Source organism: Solea solea, chromosome 16 (genome assembly GCF_958295425.1).
Source record: "Solea solea chromosome 16, fSolSol10.1, whole genome shotgun sequence".
In the NCBI taxonomy this organism is placed as follows: domain Eukaryota; kingdom Metazoa; phylum Chordata; class Actinopteri; order Pleuronectiformes; family Soleidae; genus Solea; species Solea solea.
In genome coordinates this window covers 15,727,074-15,751,086 of record NC_081149.1, presented here as the reverse complement: position 1 = coordinate 15,751,086, position 24,013 = coordinate 15,727,074, and the positions used below count along the sequence as shown (strand labels likewise).

Below are 24,013 nucleotides of genomic sequence, written 5' to 3'. Positions count from 1 at the left end.
CACACCTATTCTCTAAAGACAGAATTTGATCCTAAAAACATTTTACCCCCCTAACTCCTGGGTGGTTTATACCACATTTACATTTCATTAAGTCTGGCAGCATCTATTTACTGGGAACCTAATTGTGTCTGAGCAAAAGACCACATTACACTCACACAGATCATAAAGTGCCACAGGAGACCGAACGCTTTACCATGGGAACTTGTACTTATGGTACGGATTTGCCAAATGTCTCATTAACACATACTTAGATACTTTCTCTCGCTCTCCTGCTCGCAATAAAACACATGGAGGCTCTGGTGGCTAAATTAATCCTGCATGTTTTAATTTAGTCCCTGTAGTAAATTAAGAGCTGATAATGGATGCAAATCTGGCAGATTTCTCACCGGATCCAGTGAGTTGCACTCTACACAGCGGGGTGTGTGCAGTGAAGTCTGTCTCAAACACACACACACACACACACCCCAATTAGAGGAAGGAAAATCCATGTAACATAATACCCAACCACAAGACACAAACAATACATAGGAAGACATTTACTAATTTGAAAAATAGAACATTTTAATAAAGGCTACATCTCTTCATAATTACAATAATTAATGTACCGAGGCATCTTTTCAACTGAGCTCTATAGAACGCATAATTTACAGTTTACAAGTGGAGCCAAGGAAGCCATGAAAAATATTATAAAACATAAACATGGTGAAACGGATACTAAAAGGCATAAAAATATCTTTTTCAACATAAGGCCCCTTGAAAAACCAAGGGAGTAACAGGACCCTGAAAACTGGGTAAAACACGGCAAGAATCCATGTAGGCACAGCTTCTGTACTCTTAATAAAACACTAGCGACGTAGTGTTCATCATCACCACCATCTTACCATCTGCATCTCATAGTGCAGGATTCAAATACACAATAATAATCCTATTCAAAAGCATTTCAGTCGCACACAGTCGGGGGAGTGCGGCGTAGAGCTTTCTGTTGGCAGGTATGACTTTTGTTGTAAACACATTTTGGGGACTCTAGGACCTGTTCAGGGCAGTTTCCTCTTAGCAAATACATAGGCTATTTGTGCGATGCCTGCGCCGCTGAAACAAAGGCACTAAGACGTGACAGACCAAGGCTAGCTGGGCACAGGCCCAGAGTTGGGAATTAAACATTAATAGTATTATCATATTACACTTAGGGCCCTTCAGAGCAGATGGGGGACACAGCCACAAATAGCACTGTAGTAGTAAATATATTATCAAACTTGAAATGACAAGAGAGCCATTCTCAAAGCTTCAGCAGTGAGCTCTCTAGCCAAGAGATCAAAGATGTCCCATTAAGTCTCCAGAACATGAGTGGAGTTTTTGACAAACCCCGTACAGTTCAATATACGGGCCTGAAAACGAATACAACTAATTCCTTTGCTCAGAAACTGATGCTCAGCAGCGGAGGAGGGGTGGAAAAAAGAAAATGATGTGGAAAGTGAAGTTTCTCCAACTCCAAGCAGCTTGTCCATGGCAGACTAATTGGGGGGGTGTGGGGCAGGGATATCTCCAATAAATATCAATAGAAATCTTTACATAGCAATACGAGCATCACACTATAATGCAATGTACATGTATATCCGCATATACATATTAGCCATGTGCTAGCAAATGCCCATGGGCAGACGCTGGCGCGGGCGGGGTCGGACAGGTCGTCAGTCTCCAATTCAAACCCACTGCCCCGTTTTATTTGACAAGTGGTCATTCACCTAGAGTCTCTAGTGTTTTCTCTTCTGGAACCATGGAGACGTTTCAGTCCAGCGACACAGATTTTCTTAACTTCAGCGCAGGCTGATAGTCCTGCAAAGTGCTCCTTCCTTTTTTTTGTTTTCCTCCTCTCCATTGTTCTTCCAGTCCATTTGCACAAACCTCAACAATCTCCATTCCTGCAGTCTTAGCTTTAAAGACACATGTGCTGTGTGTGTGTGTCAGGGTATGAAGGACTACATCCATAGCATTGGTGCGAGTTAATTCCACGGTGTGGGGAGCAGCAGCACGGTCTCACTCCATCCTCTCCACCTTGCCCAGGATCTTGCACTGGTATGTTGGCAGCAGGGCGCCGTCATCTGACACTTCCTCAAACACCGCGCCACACTCAAACTCGTCACTGGCTTTCTTGAAGTAGTACCTGTGAAAGAGAGACGTGGCAATGAATACATGGATTCTCACACATCAACTTTAATTACAGCAAACTTAATGACGTCGAGCTTCTTTTCCAGCATTCACACCCAGTGTACAATCAACCAACTCAGCTGAGGCAAGGACTGACTTGTGGGTGTGGTGCAGGGGGTTTAAGAAAATATGGATACGCTAAAATTTGATACGGAACTAATTATTTGAAGCACTGATATGGAATATTTCACGACTTATTTTGTGTTCTATTTAACCCTCTGACTGCTAGCCGACTCTCTCCAATTCCTTGCACTTCTGTCATTACTCAAAGAAAACTGAATATTGTTTATGCACATAATGCGGTATATTGCCTTGCTTGCAGTATCCCAGTACAAAACCCCTGACAGTGTGACCAAGGACAGCCACTCATCCACCCTCCAACACATTATGCACTTCTGCCAATATCTTTTTAAAGCACTTGTATAGTATTTAGTAATTTTGTAAATCTTGTGGTACGGTCATGGTCACCCCCATATCAGGATATCACCAGGTTTCTTGCATCCCTCTCCACTCCTTCTCCATTTTACCCCTCATTTTCATCATGAGCTTTGCCCCAGCTAATGGGAGCAATTAGGCCAACGTGCTAATGAAGGAGTCCTTTGACAAAGGCGGACATTATAGGTACCTGCAAGTCTGCCAGTCCTTACCCCTGACTCATACACGCCCTGCTGTACTCATGTTAGCAGGCACATGTGCGCGGCTTTCACTCAACCCCATTTCATTATTACACTGACAAAGACAAGAACATAAGCAACACGGAGGAGGAGAAGGAGGAGGAGGAGACAGAGAAAATAGTACGCTATGTCCTTGCTTGCCCCTGTCGATAGCAGGAGTGAGCAACTGACAACTTTCTGTGTGTGTGTTGAAAAAGAAAAAAAGAAATCTAAAAAGGAGGGGCTTGACATGACTTCACTGGGGCATTAATGATGCAACCCCCAACTCCATCCTCATGTTGGAGGAAGAGAAACCAGCAGGGGTGAGTTTTTTTTCGTTACTAGTTACTCATTAACTATGTAATGGAAAAATGCCTCCAATTTGCTCCATGTGTGGGGTGGAATGTTTGTGAGACTTTTGTTTTTTAACGAGACGAGAGGCCGAACATGCAGTACATATAAAAACAAGAGCTGGAGTCTTAAAAAACATCCTCGCAAAAGGAAGGTGCCTGTGAGCACACGCGCTCCAGTCAGCGCGAGGGTGGTCACTAATAAAAAGCAGCTTCATTTGAAATATAGGAAGGCTTCAACTAAGTGGAACACAAGAGCCCTCTCCGAGGAAAACGAGGAGAGTTAATAAGACTAAGTAGATAAAAAGGACGGCATGAAAGGACACAAGACATGCCTGATAATTGTATCCACTTTTCCTATCTAGAGGAGGAAGAAAAAGTTGAGCCGCTCTACTCTTCCAAAGAATAAAAAAAACAACCCTTCAAAGAGCCATGATCTTTTTGCTGAGAGAGACAGACAGAGACAGAGAGAGCCTGAATTTCCACTGGAACATGTTTTATGTGGCTAGATCTGTTTTCCCCCCCTTCTCCACTCTACGTTTGCACTGACATCTGGCACCAATATCATCTGGCAGGGCCTGGCAGTACTGTTCTTTGTTGAACCGCTGCCATGTTGAAATGACCCAACTCCACACATTCTCTGGCTGCTATTAAAGCACCGCGCAGCTCTCTTTCCAAAAAATGTGGATGGTATGACACAGGAACTGAGACAGCGTAGAGAGAAAAGAAGAGGGGCGGGGTAGGGTAGGTGTGGGGGGGGGGCAAACAGACAGATGTGAAGAACTTGGAGCTAAGTGCTTGTCACATTTGTTGATCCAAAAACACAGCACACATCTAGAGAGGAGGACATTTCTAGGAGTTCCTTCACCTTTTTTTCCCCCAACCAGAAATGATAGTATGATACCCATAATTATTAACACAATTCTTATCCTGGAGACCGTGGCAGCTCAAACAATGTGCGTTTGATCTTTTTTCTTTAATGCCCACTGGAAAGAAGCAATCAAAGTAAAATCTCTCTGTGCAAACACACACGGCGAGGTGGTGCAGCCTCAGTCAGGGCCCTGAAGTACAGCAAACAAGCGGATCTGGCATTTAACAATCGGCCTTTCAAATATATCCATAAAATGATTACAACATGTGTAAACATTGTGCACGTTTAACACAAGCACATTCATGCGTGCACACATGTGTACACACACACACACACACACACACACACACACACACGAGTGGAGAAAAAGAGCCCCTGATAGCATCAGTGAAGAATTTGCACGCTGGCCATTTGTGTGAGTCTTTGTTGGTTGAAATGAAAGGGGCCGGGGCTTCAAAGCCATGTGTATTAAGTGTGCCTTAGCATGGAAATCAATACCAGATGGGACCCAAATCGCTGCAGTTCAAACTCTCCCACTAACCCCCCCCCGCTCCACCCAGCCCCCCCTTCCCCTCTTGTCCTTTCCTTTTCATTGCACCCCTCTCAAGAGACACACACACACACCACAGAGGCCAGAAACTGCAGCAAACAATGATAGAAATGCTCCACACAAATGTGTATGAAAACATTTAAAGTTAAGGGGGGGAAAAAAAGAGAACATTTAAATTTAAACGTATTTAGATTTACAAAGAGACAGCCGTTGCATAAAACACACACTCTTCGTGGCTCCTGCACTGTTCGATTGTGACAATGTTCAAAATGCACCACAGTGTCATTGCAGTATGAGATAGCACTAATGATGCCAACCTGGCTACATCGCTACTATTATGAAAAAGTGGTCTGCGTCCAGACTCCAAGATGATTCAGGTACACTGAAGTTTATGTTACAAGAAACAAAGTCAGAGCAGGGCTTACTGTTATTAGACTGACAACACGGTGTGGACGGAACTGAAAGTCGACTTCTTTCACTGCTGATTATCAATTTGTGGACAATAAGAACCAATCGAGAAGCAAATCATTTCCAAATGTCTCCATTCTTGCCCATCCAGAGTACAACACAGCCTCAGAGTTTTTAAACCAAAAAACGGGAGCCAGCCGTGTTTCTATGCTTCTCAGTTTCTGGGTTTCTAAATAGTTGGGGGAGTGTTGAGTGCAGGCATACGCAGCAGAGTTTAGGCATTTTTCTAACAAAAATGTAGTATGAATGTAGCCTCAGCCACACTGCTCCCATGTCATCAAAGATACTGAGAACTCACCCGCTATCAATTTCCTCCACATCTTCAATTTAAATTTTGGTTAACATAGTTATAAAGCTAAGCTTCTTCTGCCTGAAACAGTAGTCAGTTTGTGGTGACGAGTCCACAGTAAACAACAAATTCATTCTTCAAGGCTTACAGAAATCAAACACAAACAGATTTTTTTATATTGTCGTCTACAAACCTGTAGTTGCCCTTCTTGCGGAGCTGCTCCTTGAAGTGGCCCAGGGTGAGACTGTGGCTCTTCATGGTCCTCCGGTAGGGGATCTCCTCACCACAGAAGAAATATGTCACCACTGTCTCGCCACTGCACACCCCATGGCTTCCTAAACCCTTCTTACACTCCTTCACCCTATAGACAGATAAAGAAGAACAAAGCAGGGTGTGTGAGAAGGAGCGAGCATCCACATGACACTTAAAACAAATGGAAAAAAAGAGAAATCAGAAATGGAGCAAAGCTTCTAAGGAAACCTGACCAAAGACGTACACAGTAGAGAAGACAGCATTCAACAAGAAACACAAAACCTAACTGACGAACATCACAAGTGGAAGAGTGGGTGACCCAGTGCCTTCAGTAAGTGAGTACTCGCTGCGTATTTATGGAGAAGGGCCACAGTATTAACAATTCCACTTGGGCTATTTCCAAGGATTTGTATTCCCATACCAGAGCTCTGTGCTAGACTCTGCTCTGTCCAGCTGACAACCAGCTCACAGAAGGACAGCAAATAAAGGTGATACATATGGAGAAGTGTCAGACAGGTGCTGCTGCGACTACACACTACCACACGCAGCACAAATAGACGAGATTCAAGCAAATGCAGAGGCAGAGCCAGGCCTGTGTGTAGAAAAGTAAAAAATAGACCGTGGAAAGGGGGTCACCTTCTCTTTTGAGTGACTGTATGTAGGCGTGTATTTTTCTGTAACTGCTGTCTCCCTACATGTGCAGTGAGCAGTGCAGATGACAAGAAGGAAGAGTTAAAAAGAGTAGAAGTACACTGCAAGGTGGAGGCTATGGCTGAGAGGAGGAGGAAGAGGAGCAGAGAGGAGAGGAGAGGGAGGGCAGGACGCTAGAGGCATCGTACTCTTCTGATTGGAGACCAGGACTGGCTGAGGGACCAGTGGGGCTGGGGTTGGCCAGAGGGACGGACCCCCCACCCTGGACAGGCACTAGGTGGCTCTTCTCTCGCTGGAGACTGGAAACTGAATGCCTAAGAGGAGACATCAAATATTTTAATGCCATTATCGAAAACACTAACCACAAAAGGCATTACATGTGGGGCAGCAAGGAATCGCAAGCAATAAAGCAGATTATAGCCAAGAGCAATGTACAGCAGGCATTCTGTTTGTACCTCTGCTTGGTGGTCTTGGTGGAGACCTCCTCCAGCCTGCGACAGGCCTCCTCCAGCTGGGCCAAAGTGTTGGGAGGGGGCAGGGGGGGCATGGCAGGGTCTTGGATGAATGGCTGTGCTGGCTGGTGGCTACGTAGGTGGCCACAGCTTCCTCCGCCACCCCATGTGTGTGTCTGGGTGGAAGAGGCTCCAAAGGATTTCTTGGTGTTCTGAGAACTGTGAGGGCAAACGGATAAGACAATGTGCATAAATATAACATAACAGTTGGCCATAAATTGGGTTATTTTAAACACAAGCTAAACTTTTGCACACCCTTTAGCACTTCACTAGCCTCTGCTCACCTGTGAGACTTATGTCTTCCCCGCTGTTTACTTTCCAGGATCCACTGCAACACATTTTGGGTGGGATCTGTCATGTCACTGGGCAGCTGTATCAGCCCATAGTCCTCTGTAGACGTTTCTGTAACTCCATCCTCAGCCCCCGAATGACACAAACGCCTGGATAAAGAGCTGGACCGTCTGGAGAGGGAGAGAAATAAATAAAAAGCATTTTAGTACTACTTAGATTTTAATACTAAAAAAAGAAACCGAAGAAACCCAACAGGAATGAAAATGAAAATTGAAGCACTGAGCTTGGTACTGACCCCATACTGCTGTCTGTTGAAACTGCTCCACATGACTCTCTGCCCAGGCTGCGGCTGCGTGGATAAGACTGGCACGGTGGGCACTCTCCACTACTGGAGCACAAGCCACGCACCCTGAGGGCGGCCTCTCTCTCTATCTGCTCTTTTGACTTGGGACTGGCATGATGGTGGATGTAGTGGTGGTGGATGTGTTTCGTGCTCTGCCTGGTGACAAGGGTCCTGCTGGGACCCAAGGCCAGCGTAACCGACCCTAGTTCTGGACTAGAGACAGAAGAACTGGGTAGCCCAGTTCTTACCAGGGCCTTAATTCCAAACCCAGCCCGTGTAAAGGGCCTGTGCTCTGGGGAGCTGGAGCGAGGTGAATGCCGGACGACAGCTGGGGACTGGCAGCCGGGGGTCTTCAGGACACGGGAGAGGTGTTCATCCAGGATGGCTTGGGGGTCCTCGTCAGAGGAGCCAGACAGGAGGGTCAAGGGGTGGGGGGAGAGCTGAGGAGCACTTCCCACGATCTCTGCATCTTCTCTTTCTTCCTCCTGGTAAAAAAACAAATACAGCATGAGCCATCCATCAAAAACACAACAACAAACAAGCATTAAAAAACATGTTTTCAGTAAGAGCAGTCACAAACCTCCTTAATCTGCTGCAGCCTCTCTTCCAGAGAGCTGATGGTGTCCTGCTCTCTCTTCAGGCTCTCCAGGCGAGAGATGAGCTGAGCAGCAAACTGCGCTGGCTCCATTGGGACCATCTCCTTGGGAGGACATCGAGTGCGCTTGGGGAAGAAAGACAGAACATTAGTTGTGTCATTCTTGTCATCACTACACTACCAAGCCTCCACCACCCTTTAACTTCCCCTTGACTCATTAAATAACATTTATGCATTGTTCTCCCCCAGAGTCTTCCCCACCACTGGTGGAACTGATCAGGACACTATCATAGGCACCCAGGAGGACTACTGGGTTGTTTAAAGGGGTGGCATGCCTGGTGTATGGTCACACTGGGCTAGGCCTTGGCTGGTTCCTTCTGTCAGTATCGGCAGGGCTCTTTAAAGTCAGCTCACTTCAAAGACTTCCTCGTCAAATATCAAACACTCAGTAGGGGAGAATAGGGTGGTGGAGGGAGGGAGGCATAGATAGATGGGAAGCAGTGGCTTTACATCTAGGAATAAAAGCCACATATCAACAGGGGGTGGAAGAGAACTACAGGGAGGAAAGGATGAGGGATTAAAAAAAGGGAGAAGTTAAGATGCAGAGATGTATGCTTGCAGGAGGGCAGAGAAAGAAAAACTGAAGCGAGGGAAGGATTGGAAGACGGAGATAAAGGTGCCAAAAATGGATGGGAGATCAGAAAGGTTGAGGTAATTTATTCCCCCCCTTGTCACACACTGGGCACCTTTGAGGTACAGTGCAGTGACAGTATGAGAACGTGCGTGTGTGCGTGCATAATAAATTATTTGCATTTTTTGCACTGGGCTTTCTTGATTTCTTTTTTTGTTTCTCCCTTTTCTTTGTAGTAGGGATGAAGGGGAGAAAAGAGTGAGGAAAAGAAGGAGCCTGAGGCTGGTGCACCATGGGAATGGCAGCACATCGCCAAAAATCAGACGGGAAACAAAAACAAGAAAAAAAGCAAAAAAAAAAAAGGAAAATGGGACGTTGATTTTTTTTTTTACCACATTTTTCCTCAATGCAAGTTATACACACGCTATATGGTAACTTCTATCTACAGACTCTTCTCTGACCCACAACCACATGACACTAAGTAAATTCTCACTTTTAAGTGGGGGGGGGGGGGGCTGCCTGAGCGTGTGTGTGTGTGTGTGTGTACAGAAAAAGGGGGCCAGTCTTCTTGGAAGTTGTCACTTCCTTGTGCTTTTGCTTCATTCATACTTGGATCACAGCTCTGTGTGTGTGTGTGTGTGTGTGTGCGCCTGGGTATCTTTGTGTTTTTGTTAGGGAACTTGGCTGATTTCAGAGCCCCCGGGATTAGGCGGCAGAGGTCTTCCTCATCACTCTCTCTCTATTCTCCATTTTTTACAGCATCAGTGGAGAAGCAAAAAAAACCCTAACGTGGTCCAAGCGTTGCGGCGGTAAACCGCTTAGAGAACTCCCTGTTTTCTGTGGACTTCAAAGATCCTAATGGGGGTATAGGTGACACCAAAGGTAGAGAAGGGGCATGTGCTTGTGTGTTACTTATATAGTGTATGTGTGTGGGTGTGTGGGGGGAGGGTCTTTTGACTCTGAGAATGCTGAATACAGTTGTGTTACTATTCATAGAACCAAAAGAGACCCAGAACAGAAGGTGGTATGGAAATCAGACTGTGTGACCCAGGTTCAAAAAGACTTCTGAGCATGTGTGTTTATGTGTGTGTGTGTGTGTGTGTACTCACAGGGAAAGCAGGCAGGGAGACCTGGCTGTTCATCCTCATGTTGCGCTGCATCTCTCTGTGCAACTGTTTCTTGGAGCCCAGTTTATATGGAGGAATGCCATCTCTGGGGGGTGTACAGGCAGATCATAAAGGTCAATTACCCAATCAAATACATCATTAAAGACCAAACAGCCGTTTGGGAAGAAGCTTGTTAGCCAGCTGGGTAGATCAAACACCGATCATGCAAGGAGAAATCTAATTTATTAATTATCCTATGAAGTGTTTTCATCTTTCTGGCTTAATATAAGAACAAATAAGGCAGTCAGAGGTAAATTATGCTAGTATTTCTGGCCTTGCGTTTGCGTCAGAGCAGATGGATTTTAAATGAGGTGACAAGAAGTTTTGTTTGCCCCACAAAGACTGTTCAGCTGTGGCGTCAGTGCAGTACTGGGCATTCTGCTACGCCATTTCTTTCAACGTTACACAAAGGCAAAAGTAAGCCATTTTTTTCCTAATGACCCGATTCTCTGGATATTGCCCCAAGTTGCCCGTTCACACATGCAGCACACAACGGGACATTGTCTGTGTGTGACACTTTCCCTCCCACTGGAAATACACTGATCAGTTTAGGCCAGGGTTATTAGATTATACAACACATTCACTTATTTGTTGTGAATTCTCACCTACTCTATTCACCCATGGGCTCAATAGGACATCACACACTTTATGTGATGGAGCTGCAAGACTAAAGCCTGTTTGCTGCTTAGTTCAACTGATTTAGACATTACTGTCACACATACAGCTCATCAAGTGTATTAAGTGTGGAAGAATTCAGGGTTGAACTGTGCATGTGTGTGTGTAACAACTGTAGTATCAGCATTAGCATTCCCCTGCTGCCTTTATGTTGAGTTGAGAACACTGTTAGCATTAGATATCCACTCTGCTGTTTCAAAGTGTTGCTGCAGAACAGGACCCAAGGGTGCAGCTAACCTGGTTAAATCTATCTGAGGGACTGAAAGGCTGACTGGATAAAAATGAAATCAAACAGTAAACAGCTATGCTCAGGCTTCAAACTGAAGCACTTGACAGTGTATAATAGTGTCTTTTCTCCCATGCTAAACAGCAGTTTCCTGGTGACCAAGCCTAACTGACGACCACTTTCCCCACTTTTGCTTTGAAATGCCACAGTCATGCGCATAAGCACAGCCTCCCCCCAAACACACACACACCACCTCCCACCCCCAATCTTCATTTGGCAAGCGCTGCCGCAGCCAGCTTCTGATCTCCGCACATCAAAAGGCTGGTTTGTAAGATAAGGTAATGTTTGAAGTCTGCGCAGCTGCATTCCCCAGCGTCCAAGCAAATCCATAAATAAGATATTAGCAAAAATCCCCCCTCCGCTACTTTCGTTCTATTCCCACCCAACCACCCCCTCCCCTGTTGCTTTTCCCTTTTCTATTCTTTTCTTTATCTGTAAATGAGATTCAACTGTTTATGGGCACATTTAACAGAGGCAGATATTCTGATCAAGGACAGTGCAGACAGGAAATATGGGGGAAGGGGATGTCATCTCTGTGGCCAGGGCTTTGCAACTGCACTGGGTCAAAGTCCAGCAGAATAGCACTATATTGGTGTCGGCCACTTTGAAGCTAGGCTGTCTAGCGATATGCCAGAGCAGCTCCTCGTTATAAAAAAAATAACTCTTTATAGCTGCCATATTTATGCGCAGCCCAGCCCACAAGTTGCAGTAAACATCAATGTCTCAGTCTTTAAATATCTTTATCTTGGTCATCGAGCTTCCTTTATCACTGACATCATTCATGTTGCATTGACGCCTCCCATGCAAGGTGAGGTAAAGTAGAACTTGTGCCAAGATTTTTCTGCTTTCTGTCCAAAAGCAGATGACCCGGGCACTACTGTCCTTGAGCTGTGCACTGTGCAATGACTTTATAGCGCCATGTGTCACTTGAGAGACACGGGATAGCCCTGTGCAATCCTTGATGACAAGGCCCTGGACATGCACACAAACCATACATGAGAAGGTGTGCATGTGCTCTCTGTACTACCTCTGTCTGGCACCCAAAATGTTCTGACATTTAAAAGGCTACCTCATAATAAAATGAAGAAGTACTTTTATTTACCAATACATTACATGCTTGTGAAACCATCTTCACAACATGTCTAATACATGTAAAGCAGTTTGACCACTATATTTGCCATATCCTGGCTGTTCTAGTATCTTTAACTGACCACTGTATTAAAACACTCATACGGCCATAACACCACAGCACACTCATCCATTTGGTTAATATCCACTTACACACTGCTATCTGTCAGGGACATGGAGTCGTCTGTTAAAGCATCACTGGAGACCTCGCTGTCGTTGGTGCTGCTGACAGGGGCAAAGGAGCCCATGTGGCAAGAGCTGAGCGAGTCTCCCCTCTTGTACGATCTGTGGAGGTGACACAAGCAGAGATCAGATGAATACTAATGCAGCTCTGTGAAACAACATCCAACAGGTGGGTGACATTGAGTTTCTGCTTTCTGAGCAGTAGGTTATGCGTATTTCGACAACTGTATCCTGTGATTAGTTAATAGATCTGACTGCTGTAGAGCCAGGCAACTCCTGCTATAAAATACAAGCTCATATGCATTGGGAAAACTTTGTTTTCTTTCCCTATGCCTTGTAATGTAGCCCGGTTTCCTCTTTTCCATTCACACTCACTCTTTCCTCAGTATTCATCTCCCGCTGTGTGTATGAATTCTTGCAATGCTACAGGGGGAGAAGAAAAGGGGGAGTGACTAAAAGGGGGGGGGGAGTATGAAGTGGGAGCACGAAGAGTGTGACAGGGAAGAAAAGAAAAGGGAGAGGGAAAAAAAGGAGGGATCTTCATAAGGGAGGGAGAAACCCAGCATGACTGAAGCTGAAGCCCCCAGCTCCAGGCTGACCTTCAGAGGGGCTTGCTAAGAGTCAGGTATTTAACACAGCTGGCCTTGCATTCTTCCCTCTTTGCGTCTCTCTCTCTCTCACCCCTCATTTATACTTTCTCCTCACTCTCTTTCTTTTATGAGGTACACTCCCTCCCTCCTGTCACACTCCACCCTCTCTGTCCTTCCTTTTCCGCTCTCTTTCCCCCCTCACTTGCACTGCAAAAGCATGCCTCGCAGTCCCCATCTCTGAGTTTTCAAAAGAAGATAAAAGTATAGAAGGGGGGCAGCAAAGGAGGGAATCAGAGGAGAATTAACACAAACATGAAGAGAGGTAAGAGGAGAGTGGGAAAGATGGGGGGGGGGGGGGGGCTCGATTTCTTTTTTTTTTTTAAGTGCAGTTGCTTCCATTCAGGGTTTGTTTTGTTTCTGTCTTTCTTGTTTGAAAGGAGAACCTGAGATGAGAAGAGGTGAGGAGAGGGAAGCGGGGGGGGGGGGGGGGAGCAGAAATGAATTCCACATGTTTTGAATCTGTAGGGTGACAATGGAAGAGGAGAAAAAATGTTTCAGGGCTTCATGTCAAAGGCAGGCTGTTCTATTAGTCTGGTTGACGAGCATCGCACCAGAAATAAGTCAGGGATGTGAACAACCCACAAATATCTTAATCAGGACCCACAAACTGTTAATCCCCATTATCCAGTGGAGGTAGCTGTCGGGTTTCCTGGCCTGACATTCCTATTATAAAAGCAAGGATGTTAATGCAACTTTTAATTTAGTGCTGCATTGTCCTACCATGCTCCTCATTTGTTTGAGGATTATCAGACTGAACTTGTGATTCTCCTCCTCCGATGTGACAGGCATAAAGAAATTCCAATGCAACACCTATCTGCCACAGATTAATATCACTGTGATGAACAGGAAGAGGCATAGCATAACAATGTCATCATCTATTATTTGCTGGCTGGGGCCAGAGCCAGTCGTGCTCTAAACGTTTGCAGTGGAAGATGATCCCTCATTCCGCATAACCATTTCAAAGCCCCCGGAAAGCCAGGCTAGCGTGAGCAGAGGGTTACCAACGGAGATGGTGAGAGGTGACAGGCAGTGAGAGTTTTCTATGAACTTGGAACATGAGTTTTCTTCTTTTTACACATGCGTTTGACTCCCGACTTTTAGAAAATGTTTACTCCTGTTTCATTGAGTCAGTCATCCTTTCTTAATAAATTTAATGGGACGGGTCTCTTAACAAAAAACAAAAGCAGGTTGAGGAGTATAATCTCAGCAGGTACCACTCTCACTGAACTGTCATAGTTCTACAAGATCAGAGCATTAAGGAAGGCCAAGCCTAATTTCACTGGATCTGAGCCTCCCCCTTGTCAAAGTTCATGGGTTCCGTTAACTAACATGCAGGATTAACAGGTCCAAGACGTAATTTGAGTAATAACAAATTATTTTATTTATTGACAATTTTGTTTTAATATTATTAATAAGTTGCATTGTTGCTATTTATTAATTGTATATCTTTGCTAAACTTTTATTTTATCTTTCACCAGGTGGATGAGTGTGAATAATACAGACTTTACCTTTACCCCTTGGGAATAATAAAGGTCTTCTATTCTATATGACAGCATTGCAGCATGTGCATTCAGGACATGAAGATTAAAAGAGTTTAAAGATGTTGTAGCCATACCTGTATCCCTTCTCCATCACATCCACTGTCCTCATGGACACGGGGGCCCTGTGCACTTTCGCTGACAGCCCAACCAGCACTTTGGCTTTGAAATCACAGCTCCACTCCTCCTCTTCGTTCAGCGTGGGCAGGTATCCACAGACAACTTTAAGGTCGCCCAACCCGTTGGGGTTGACGTGGTTCGGGTTTTCTCCGCCCGTCCTCACGTACTCCAGGTAAATGTCCGAGGTGAGAAACATCTGGTACGCGCTCTCCTCCATGTTGGTTTGGATCTCGGTCTGCGCCTGGTCGAACATCGCAGAGTCGATGTGCTGCCTCTTGATATTATCCCGTATGAAGGTTTTGGTCGCGGGCTTGAGTTGTTTGGCGACAACGCTGTTGTTTTCAATGTAGCGCTTGTAAATTGCTTTGGCGACTCTCTGCGTTTTAGTATCCTTGAGGTCCATTTGTCTGAAGCCATTGCAGGCGAACCAGAAGTCCAACGCGTCGACGCACTTCTCTCGCTCCAGGAATGTCCTAAAAAGAAGAGCGCCGTCCTGGTCCCCGAGGAGAGAATGCAAAGACTTTGTCCACCGGGAGAGCGGCGAATCCGGGGAGGCGCTCCCCTCTGGCTCCCCAAGACCATCCTCGTTCCTCCTCGCAGAGGAACCCGGAGAGCCGAGCAGAACCGATTTGGTGGGTCCCGCGGTTTTCATCATTGCGAGTTTGGCGGGGTAGCAGGGCGCCTCGCCCTCCTCCCCGGGCACCGGGGGTCGAGGAGCATCTTCGCGGAAACTACTGGCGATGTGGTCCATGAGCGCCCTGCTCATGGCTGTGAAGGCAGCAGGAGAGAGCCCGTGTGTTGGTGTTCGCCTCCTCTGAGCTTCTACTGTAATCTCCTCACTCTCTTATGTCAGCGGGGGAGCTTCTCTCTCTGGCTGCTCGTCTTCTCCCTGAAACACAAAGTATTGATCTAATCAAAACCAGATCCGCCCCAAACTTCAAAGGGGCAGAGAGTCTTTTACAGTGCCCCACTGACTTTAACTCACAAAAAAAAGAGAAACGCTGCAAAGTTCTGAGAAAAAATGTGAGAAAACGCTGCAGCAGCATTACGTAAACAGTGACCCTTAGTGTGATTTCAAGGCTGAAGGACGTAAATTAACAAGAATTGAACAGTTGTTTCTCACATGCACTGACAAGAGGGGAGAACGACCCGAACAATCCACTAAACTCGGAAGTTGAAACGTCAAAAGTCAAACGGGGCTGTGAAGTGCATACAATTAATAAGTCATCTATCCTCCTGGTGCCAGATCATTACGCACACACGAGTCTTCATCGCCGTTTCCGGATCACCATCCTAGCTGTTTTCAGCCATAAAATCTGGATGCAAACACATTTTCTGTCTCCCATCCGTGACCATGTTCGATCACTCACTTACACCACAACATCTACCTCACCACAAGCGAGCCTGACTAGTCCCTGTGGGGGGGACAAGAAGAAGAAGATGTGGGACAAACTAGAAAGGATTGGAAAAACGTGCCCAAAATTGTTAATGGAGTTCACCGCCTGCTGCCGCCGTGTGTCTTTGGGGAAGCCAAGCACTCAGGAGGCTTAAAAACACTCACATGTCTCAGCTGTTGGTCCATTATCACACCGACTGTGAGCTCTTTTTCTTGTTACAGAAACATCAGCGCTACAATCTATCAGCGGCGGTGAACCACTGACACTCTGTGGAACTTGTCAGAGATGAAAAACAGACAACTTGTCCAAAAATATAAACCACTATTCAACAGTATATTCCAGGACACCGTGTAGCACCACAAACCCACTCTACATCATACTGTCGCGTGATCTGGAGTCTTTTTTTTCTCTAAGTTTCTTTGATGTTACACTTCAAGAGAAATTAACCACTCTTTAACGTCCAATCCCATGTAGGCTACACACCAGTCTCAGATCTTGTGGGGGAGGAATTCCTTTAAAAAAAAAAAAAAAAAAAAAAAGACCAGCACTTTTTTAAAAAAACTACTTCTATTTTAAGTATGAAAATCAAACAACATGGAAAAGACAAATAAGTGGGTGATACATAAACGATCCGAGGCGTTTTTTTTAGTTCTTAAATGGAGCAAAAAGCGGCTCATTTCCACTGAATATTACTTCAAAGCGAGTCAACAGCACATCAAAGAGAACTCCAACGGGGGCCAGTTTGAGGAGGCTCACACACTCACTCACTCACACACACACACACACACACACACACACACTTGGTTAACTTACCATCGATCCATGAGCCCTCTCCTCAAATTAAAGTCCTGTTTTATCCACGGAAAGCGGGTACAATCCACTGTGCTCGTCTCCGCGACGCGTCCACATACAGTCCGTTCAGGTTTGAGTCGGTTTTACGGAGAGAAAAAAGCACTCGAGAGAGAGAGAGGAGAAAAAAAATATGCCGCTTTTCTCCCTCCCTCCTTTTCTCCTCCCTATGGTTTCAGGCTGCCATGCCGCACGGTTGGTCTCTCCTGTAGGCGACTCCAACACCAACTGAAGCGAGAGGCTGGAGCAACGCACTTCAAAGTGAGGAACCGACTGCCAGGTCCCGACAGCTGCATAAAAAACAATTGCAGCCCGGCGCCTCGAAAAAATAACAAATATTTATGTAGGAAAAAATATAACGAGTGGCACTGAATCGTGCTTGTACGCTGCAGCCACTGTGTACGACAGATATTTACAAGATTGCCCGGTTTATTGGCTTTTTTGCCACATATCCTCAACGATTTCCCGGCTTTCGAAGTTGCATGGTGAGGACCTTATCAAAGACAAGCAATCTTGAGCCAACTCCCCGAGGCTTTGGAGCGTCAGAAGTAACTGATCTGCCGCCCTAATAGCATTATCGCTACAATCCCTCTGTTGCTACACAAACTTTAAAGACGCACGGATCTTTTCAGGACCCTCATAGTTTTTTAGATTAACCCACTGGAGTCCCCGAGGATGCACCACCGTGCATGAACGGGCCAGTGTCCAACTGCAATGTTTCTGTCCTATTATGCATTTTTTTGGGGTCACATTGTAATAAAGAAGACACATAGTAACAATTGTTTTAATCTCATAAATATACACAATGGGAACGTTAAAGCCACAGATCAGTGTCTCTGTTGCAGCAAGTATTGCACAATAAAACAAACAAGCAAGTAAAAAAAAAACGTGTTTTAAAAATGATGAACAGGCACTGAATCCATATCCAGTCCTCATGCACAGCACAGCTGCAGCTGCAGCAGCAGCAGCAGCAAACAAAACCACTCCACAGCTCCCACCAGTGGAAACTAGGGCACATGCATTCCCACCAAAGGAAAACATCTGCTCACTGAGGATTTGCTCCGTGAAGGATGTTATCATATCACTTATGAGACAGGAGAATTACTCCTCTCTGCTGCCTTCACTGCACAGCTCTGTGCTTTGTGTATAACTCCTTTACTACATCAGGAGATAATATGAACAGCTCAGGCATCCCATATCATATAATATAAACCCATTCACTGCTCTGACTGAGAGGAGCTGTTGGGACTCTTTTTTTTCTGGACACATTTACTTCTTTCGTGGTGGACTGACTAAAGTCAGTAATGCTATTAGCGTTGATAGAACAGTCTCAATAGTGTTTTGCTTTGGTCTTTAGCGCTGAAATGAGCCACCACAGGGGAGTCTTTGTACGAGATGACAGGCTAGATTCTTGAAAAAGAGACAGTAGTGTCTGTGTGTCCGTGTTGGACACACACTCACAAAGACAGCAAACACTTTGATTAGCCTGTTTGCCAAAGGTGCTGTGAAACTTTCTCCCTTGATACCTCACCTCCCATTGAGGTTAATATAAGTGGGAATTGCTCTTGAAGAGACAATGACTAATGTACTGCTCATCATTAAAAGGTCACTTAACTGCGCTCAAATTTGGTGCACTCACATCCCACACATGAAAAACATCCTCAGTGTCTCCTCACCAAATGCACTGTCCCAGCTGAGGACCGGCAGCACTGGCTCCAGCCAGGGGGAGTTATGCAACTGGGAAATAGTTTGACTAAATGAATGTTTGAATAAATAAACATCTACTTAGGGCAGGGATGGATAAATGGTTGAAATAAATAGATCCTCTTCAGATCTGGTATTAACAGCCATCCAGAGTGATCCAATGATCTCATGTGGACGTTAGGGTCAGAACACACCCATTCCTTCCATGTGTCGTGTCCTTAGATACAGTCACAAAAACACATTTGGACGTGGTTTGAGGATGCATGTTGTCACATTCCTGAGCTGCATGAACGCAATCTGCCCTCAGGGTGTATTAGCCATCAGAGACCACCTTCCTTAAGTCTTGTTTATATTTGCAAGAGGGGGATGGATGGATGAATTGCGGCGCAGACGATGCATGTCTTACGAAAAGAGACTGAATTGGTTTGCCGCCGATGTGTGTGGTGGTTACATTGAGATAGACACTCCGTACATGTGGAGGAGAAAGTTGTGGCCGCGTACGTGCTGCTGTATCTCGCTATAAGCTAGTGTGTATTGAATCTGTTTCCTGTTGACCTTTACGTCACAGAAAAACGAACAACAAATGGCGAGGTGGATCATGCTGATACAAATAAGATTGAGAATGGCTCTTGTGGTTGCTGTGTTGTCTGAAAAAAGTATAATTTCCAGCAACAGTACTGCGGTTTATACGTCGTCTCCTTCTACTTCCAGGTCAAAGACCAAGGAGGACATTTTGATGCATGAGCAGAAGTCCAACTCCAGTCCGACTAAGCGTACAAATGTAGGAGTAATTGGACTATGAATCGCATTATCAAGGTATGTTAGTAGACCATCTATTTTAGTTGGACCAACTTGATTGACATGACATTAAGTAAACTGAATTGTGTCTTAGTCTGACTAAAATCAGACCTTTAACATGCATATAAACACACTGAATGTTGTTAAGTCATTTGAGTTTTGTTTTAACACCTCACACATCCAATAAGCTACATGAATGCAGTAAAAGACATGTATGATAGACGACGGAAGTCTCTGTGTCTCAAACTTCTTTTGATACAGCTTATAATGTGACTTCTTCCTATGTGACTTGGTTAATTACGCCCATAAAAACTTATTTTCAAGACTCCAGATCCATATGATTGTCTCTCTGATCTATTCATAGCGTTCAGTCCCATCATATCCACCTGGAGGGCAAAAAAAAAAAAACACTCATTCATTTCACACCCCTTCAAAATAACATTTAAAACGCTTGACAGCCACAAGAAAACTGAGGTATGAAGCAAAACTTCAAGTTTTGGGCACTATTCTTTTTACAACTCCCGCGGTCGTATTTCAGGCGCTGAAAACAATAAACTGTCTGCCTCAGCCCGACTTCGGTGATGTCTATATATATCTTATCTACATATTTATCTGCATGTATCACAGGACGCCAGCAAACCATCTAAAAACATGGGCTGTTACTGTGGGGTACCTGTCCTGCGTAATGAAGACAGACTGGAGTGGAAAATCTGGAATCTGTAAAAGACAGTACAGTGCACAAAAGTTGTTTAAAGTTTGACACAACTCTTTTAAGAATGTCAGGTTGGAAAAGCTATGACTGCCTGAGGGAAATAGTTCAACAAAATAGGGCAAAAAGAAAACAAGAGAACAAAGCAGAAACCTGAAATGCTTTATTCAACACAGGCCACACAGTGTTTCCCACTTTATACACGGCAACCTACTATATTTATACTTCTGTCCACAATATGTACATTAATAAGCCTCTTAAGATTCAACAGAAATGATAACATTAATGTTATAACTGTGTGCAGTTTGGAATACATGAGGGATACAAGTCATTGTCTTCACTTTTTCATAATCTTTTCACTTCGTCAAATGTTCCAGACTTTGTGATTTCCTTAAGTCTATGGTTTTCCTCCCTGAGTTCATTACATTCCCTCTGTAATATTGGAATCTTTTCCTTGCTCGGTTTCTTGTCACACGTTTGTGACAAGAAACACTCTCCTCAGCAGCTGGCAGAGGCTTTGATTATACTTCCAACACATCCACTGCATCATGTTCCCTTTTCTCCGTCACACTCTTCTTCTGGATGCTCATGTCGCTCCAAGTCTTTCTCTCGTTTCCTCCTCTTGGTGGCTGGAGAGTGTGAGAGGACGGAGGAAACCCAGTCGGGGGACAATGGGTCGTCAGTGGCACCTAAAATTAAAAAAAATATGACACGGTTAACACGGCTAAGACCTGTTATATGATTTCTATAGAAATCTCTATTCTTTTTCAAATATTATTGCAACGATTGAATTAGGACAGTGCACAGAATTCAGCAAAATAAACCGAAAGCATCAATGTAAATATACGGGAATAAGCTCAATTGCATAAACGCATCACAATCAAGCATCGCATACAAATAACTCCCAGACAGCACATAACAAATGGAGAGAATCTAATAAACAACTGTAAATCCTTCAGATAATTTAAGAGTATGTCCTATTTAGCTTGTTTGCTCATAGCATCACTTGCTAATTGTCTAGTCATTTCATGCTACTGATTATAACAGTGTCATAATTGCATGCACTCACCATTGATACCTGCTGCAAAGACGTGTGTTCTTCAAAGGCTGCCATTCTTTTTGTTCCTTCCCCAGGAATGGAGGCGTGTCTAATAGCATCCAGCATCTTTCTCTCTTTGAGTTTGCTTTTACTGATGGATCCTGTAAAAGCACAACCCAGGCGTGTCATTCAGTATGTTTACATGTACAGTTTAATCAAGCTAAGGCCGTAGTTCCCCCCGACATACGGAGACACCTATTGGACACATCTGTACAATGAGACATCATTTTGTCCACACAAACAGAGATCAGATCCAATCACGAGACAGATGTTAATACCAGATCAGAGCGGCACCATAGTGTCAATGAGGGAGTACTAAACAGGACAAAAGCTGATGCCCAGTCTGGAACCATGCCAGATGTGAGACACTAATGAATTTAGAGTTGAAACCTGTCTGCACACAAACCCAGTTTCTTATCCCGTAAAAGCTCATCTACACAGTCTGGGTCTTCCTGCAGGTATACACGCCATCTGGATAATATAAGGACAGCTACCTACACAATGTCAGCCTTTGTTAACTTTTGAAGGACACAGTCTGATCCCTGACAGTAAACACACCAGGGTGGAAAATATTACCATGACAATCGTGTGGACCCCCTGTCAGTACCAGAGGCCAGTTGGGCAATCTCATCCCGCCTTGTCAACCCCCTCTGTGGTTCATAGGAGGTCCCCATGGGTCGGGTCTTCCCCGGTGCCCCTCAGGAGCTGACCCCAGGTCTGTGACTGACCTGGGACCAGGGGTGTCCTTGGCTCTTGGCCCTATAAAAAGGCTCTTGAAAGAGGGCTTCAGGGGGAGAGGTTATGGGACGTAACCGTCCCTCTGTTTGGCAAGATGTTATTACAGGAACAGGTCAAACTCAGCTCGACTACAAAGAGAACTATAAATAGAGACATAAATCACCTGTGGGCCCAATCACTTCTCTAATGCTGACGGTGTCTGTCTGTTTTTTGGATGTGAACGACAAACGGAGAGTAACTCGCTTTTTTTAATAGTTCTTATAGTTTATCCAACAACATACTGTAGTTGATGAAAAACAAATCCTACTTAAGACCTAGAGTTTTTACAACTTGATTATATGGTTTCCTGAGTTACCTTGGCCTGTTGTAACTACAACTGGTTGCCTCACTTGCAGCCATAAACACTCACAGAGTGTGTGTGTGTGTACCGGTGCTGTCCTCTGTGCTGCAGCTCTGTGATCAGTAACTGCTCTCAATTACAGTATTGTGTGCTGTTCCTTTTCGGCCTGGGGTTAAACTCTTTGCAGACCCCTTTGAAGTACTCATCCCTTTATCTCAAGCCAGAGCCAAGAATTTGGGGGAGGACAATGGAAAATGAAACCAAGAGGGAAGCTTATGGCAATTATCAACCCGAGCCATGAGGAGGAAGTCAGCTCAGAGAGAGAGAGAGGGAGAGAGGGAGCACGAGAGAGCCAATGTAGGACAGGGGGTTACTGTTTCAAGTTTGTTTGGTGTGTACACACCCGGGGCAACAACCGACTGCCAAGAGAGGAAATGGAGGCTACCTCTTCAAAGTAGGTGACAACAGGGGGACAATGGCCTCTGAAGGAAGCAAGGAGCCCGATGAGAGGCGCAGTGTGTGTGACGGTGTGAGTGTAGGAGGTCAACAAACAACATAAGCAAGGAGCGAAAAAAGATTGTAAGAGGAGGACGAGCAGGAGGACGGAGTAGAACAGAGGGAACCGAGTGCTGTTGTCAGCGGAATCAAATGGCATGCAGCGAGCGGACTCAGATACAATTAAAGTGTGGAGTTTAAGCAGGCTTTGAAGTTGGACATGGTGCATAATACCCTTAAAAGTTAAGGAAGGGCAACGTTTTGCCAGTTTGCGATGAAGCTGTTTTTCGAGGGGTGGGGAGGAGAAAGGGTTCAGATTAAGGGGAATGAAGCTGGATTTTTTTTTTTAAGCACCGATTGGCCCCAGAAGGATGGCTTCTTTAAAAATAACAGAATGTAAAATATGAGTGGGAGTCAGCCTACCTGTGCATATTGATAATAAGGATGAGTGTGTGACAGATTGGGGAGAGGAAGCAGAGATGTGTCAGAGAGAGAGAGAGAGAGTAACAGGGTGTGAAAGTGAAAGACAACAGTCACGCAAGAATGAAAGAAACAAGATGGGAATTGGTAGCGAGGGAGGGCAAAGGAAAAAAAATAAAAGAGAAGCAAAGAGAGAGAGAGAGAGAGACAGAGGCAGGTGTTGAAGGTTATTTATTGTTTTTTTCCCTTCATTTTAATCCCATTTTGTGCTTGACTTTTAAGTCCACCAATGTATAGAAACAATGTGGGATGCACTGTCTAATCCCGTTTGGGCCGTGAAGCTCACTCCACACTGACAGTAATGACTTTCCTCTGCTGCTCACACCGACGCACAATGCAGACACTTCACAGGACAAACGCCACTGTTCTGCCGCGCTTGACGGGACAGCTATCTTTACTCTGAAGCCCAGACTCCCTTCACTCAACCCCATCTTCCTCTTTCCTGACTCAGGAATGCAGGATTCCCAGACTACAGAGGTGATTAACCTCCTCGCCCATTCAACAGATGCCAGATTTTTATCTCTCTCTCTCTCTCTCCGTTTCCTGTTCCTCCACTGGAGGAGTGTGACGTGTCAGCAGGTTGAGCACCATGGCAACAGAGACATGCTGTGATGATGGCGTATAGACGGCTCAAAACCCGTCTCACTTGACGAGAGGGTTTCTCAACAAAGTTTGTCACATTCAGTCAATCAGCATGTTTGCAGGAAAACGCAGTCTTTTAAGGCTGTGAAGAAGAAATATTTGAAAGTGAATGCCGTGTGAGGCAGTAGCTTGTTTATGGCAGCAAATAAGGTCTTAAAACACTGGAGATCAACTCGAGTGTCACAATCACAATGTGACTTTCGACACAAATTGCATGTTATGGTTAATTCTTTATCTCTTTTACTAAACATGTGGCTGAAAATGCAAAGAGCGTTCTAAAAGTGGATTGCACTGCAAAAAAAAAAGGATGTTCAGCGGTATGATAGAATGAACGCTTATTAAAAGTGGGTCGATG

At 44.9% G+C, this 24,013-nt stretch overlaps 1 protein-coding gene across 3 annotated transcripts in view; it reads right to left on the bottom strand.

Annotated features, from left to right (window-relative positions):
- Positions 1–300: 300 nt before the first annotated feature.
- LOC131475427 (axin-2-like) overlaps positions 301–24,013 on the bottom strand; it is a 120,483-nt gene continuing 96,770 nt past the window's right edge. Inside the window, exons 1-11 of one of the 3 annotated variants that reach the window (XM_058653548.1) lie at positions 16,618–16,901; positions 14,365–15,296; positions 12,070–12,201; positions 9,771–9,873; positions 8,016–8,156; positions 7,388–7,920; positions 7,086–7,262; positions 6,745–6,960; positions 6,478–6,603; positions 5,580–5,747; positions 301–2,161 (exon numbers count right to left, since the gene is read on the bottom strand). In XM_058653548.1, coding sequence (XP_058509531.1) covers positions 2,035–2,161; positions 5,580–5,747; positions 6,478–6,603; positions 6,745–6,960; positions 7,086–7,262; positions 7,388–7,920; positions 8,016–8,156; positions 9,771–9,873; positions 12,070–12,201; positions 14,365–15,173 — 2,532 coding nt within the window. In that variant the 5' untranslated portion in view covers positions 15,174–15,296; positions 16,618–16,901 and the 3' untranslated portion in view covers positions 301–2,034. Of the gene's footprint in view, positions 2,162–5,579; positions 5,748–6,477; positions 6,604–6,744; positions 6,961–7,085; positions 7,263–7,387; positions 7,921–8,015; positions 8,157–9,770; positions 9,874–12,069; positions 12,202–14,364; positions 15,297–16,617; positions 16,902–20,014; positions 20,554–20,933; positions 21,065–24,013 lie in introns of those variants that run through there. The other 2 variants (XM_058653546.1, XM_058653547.1) reach the window with 2 other exon arrangements.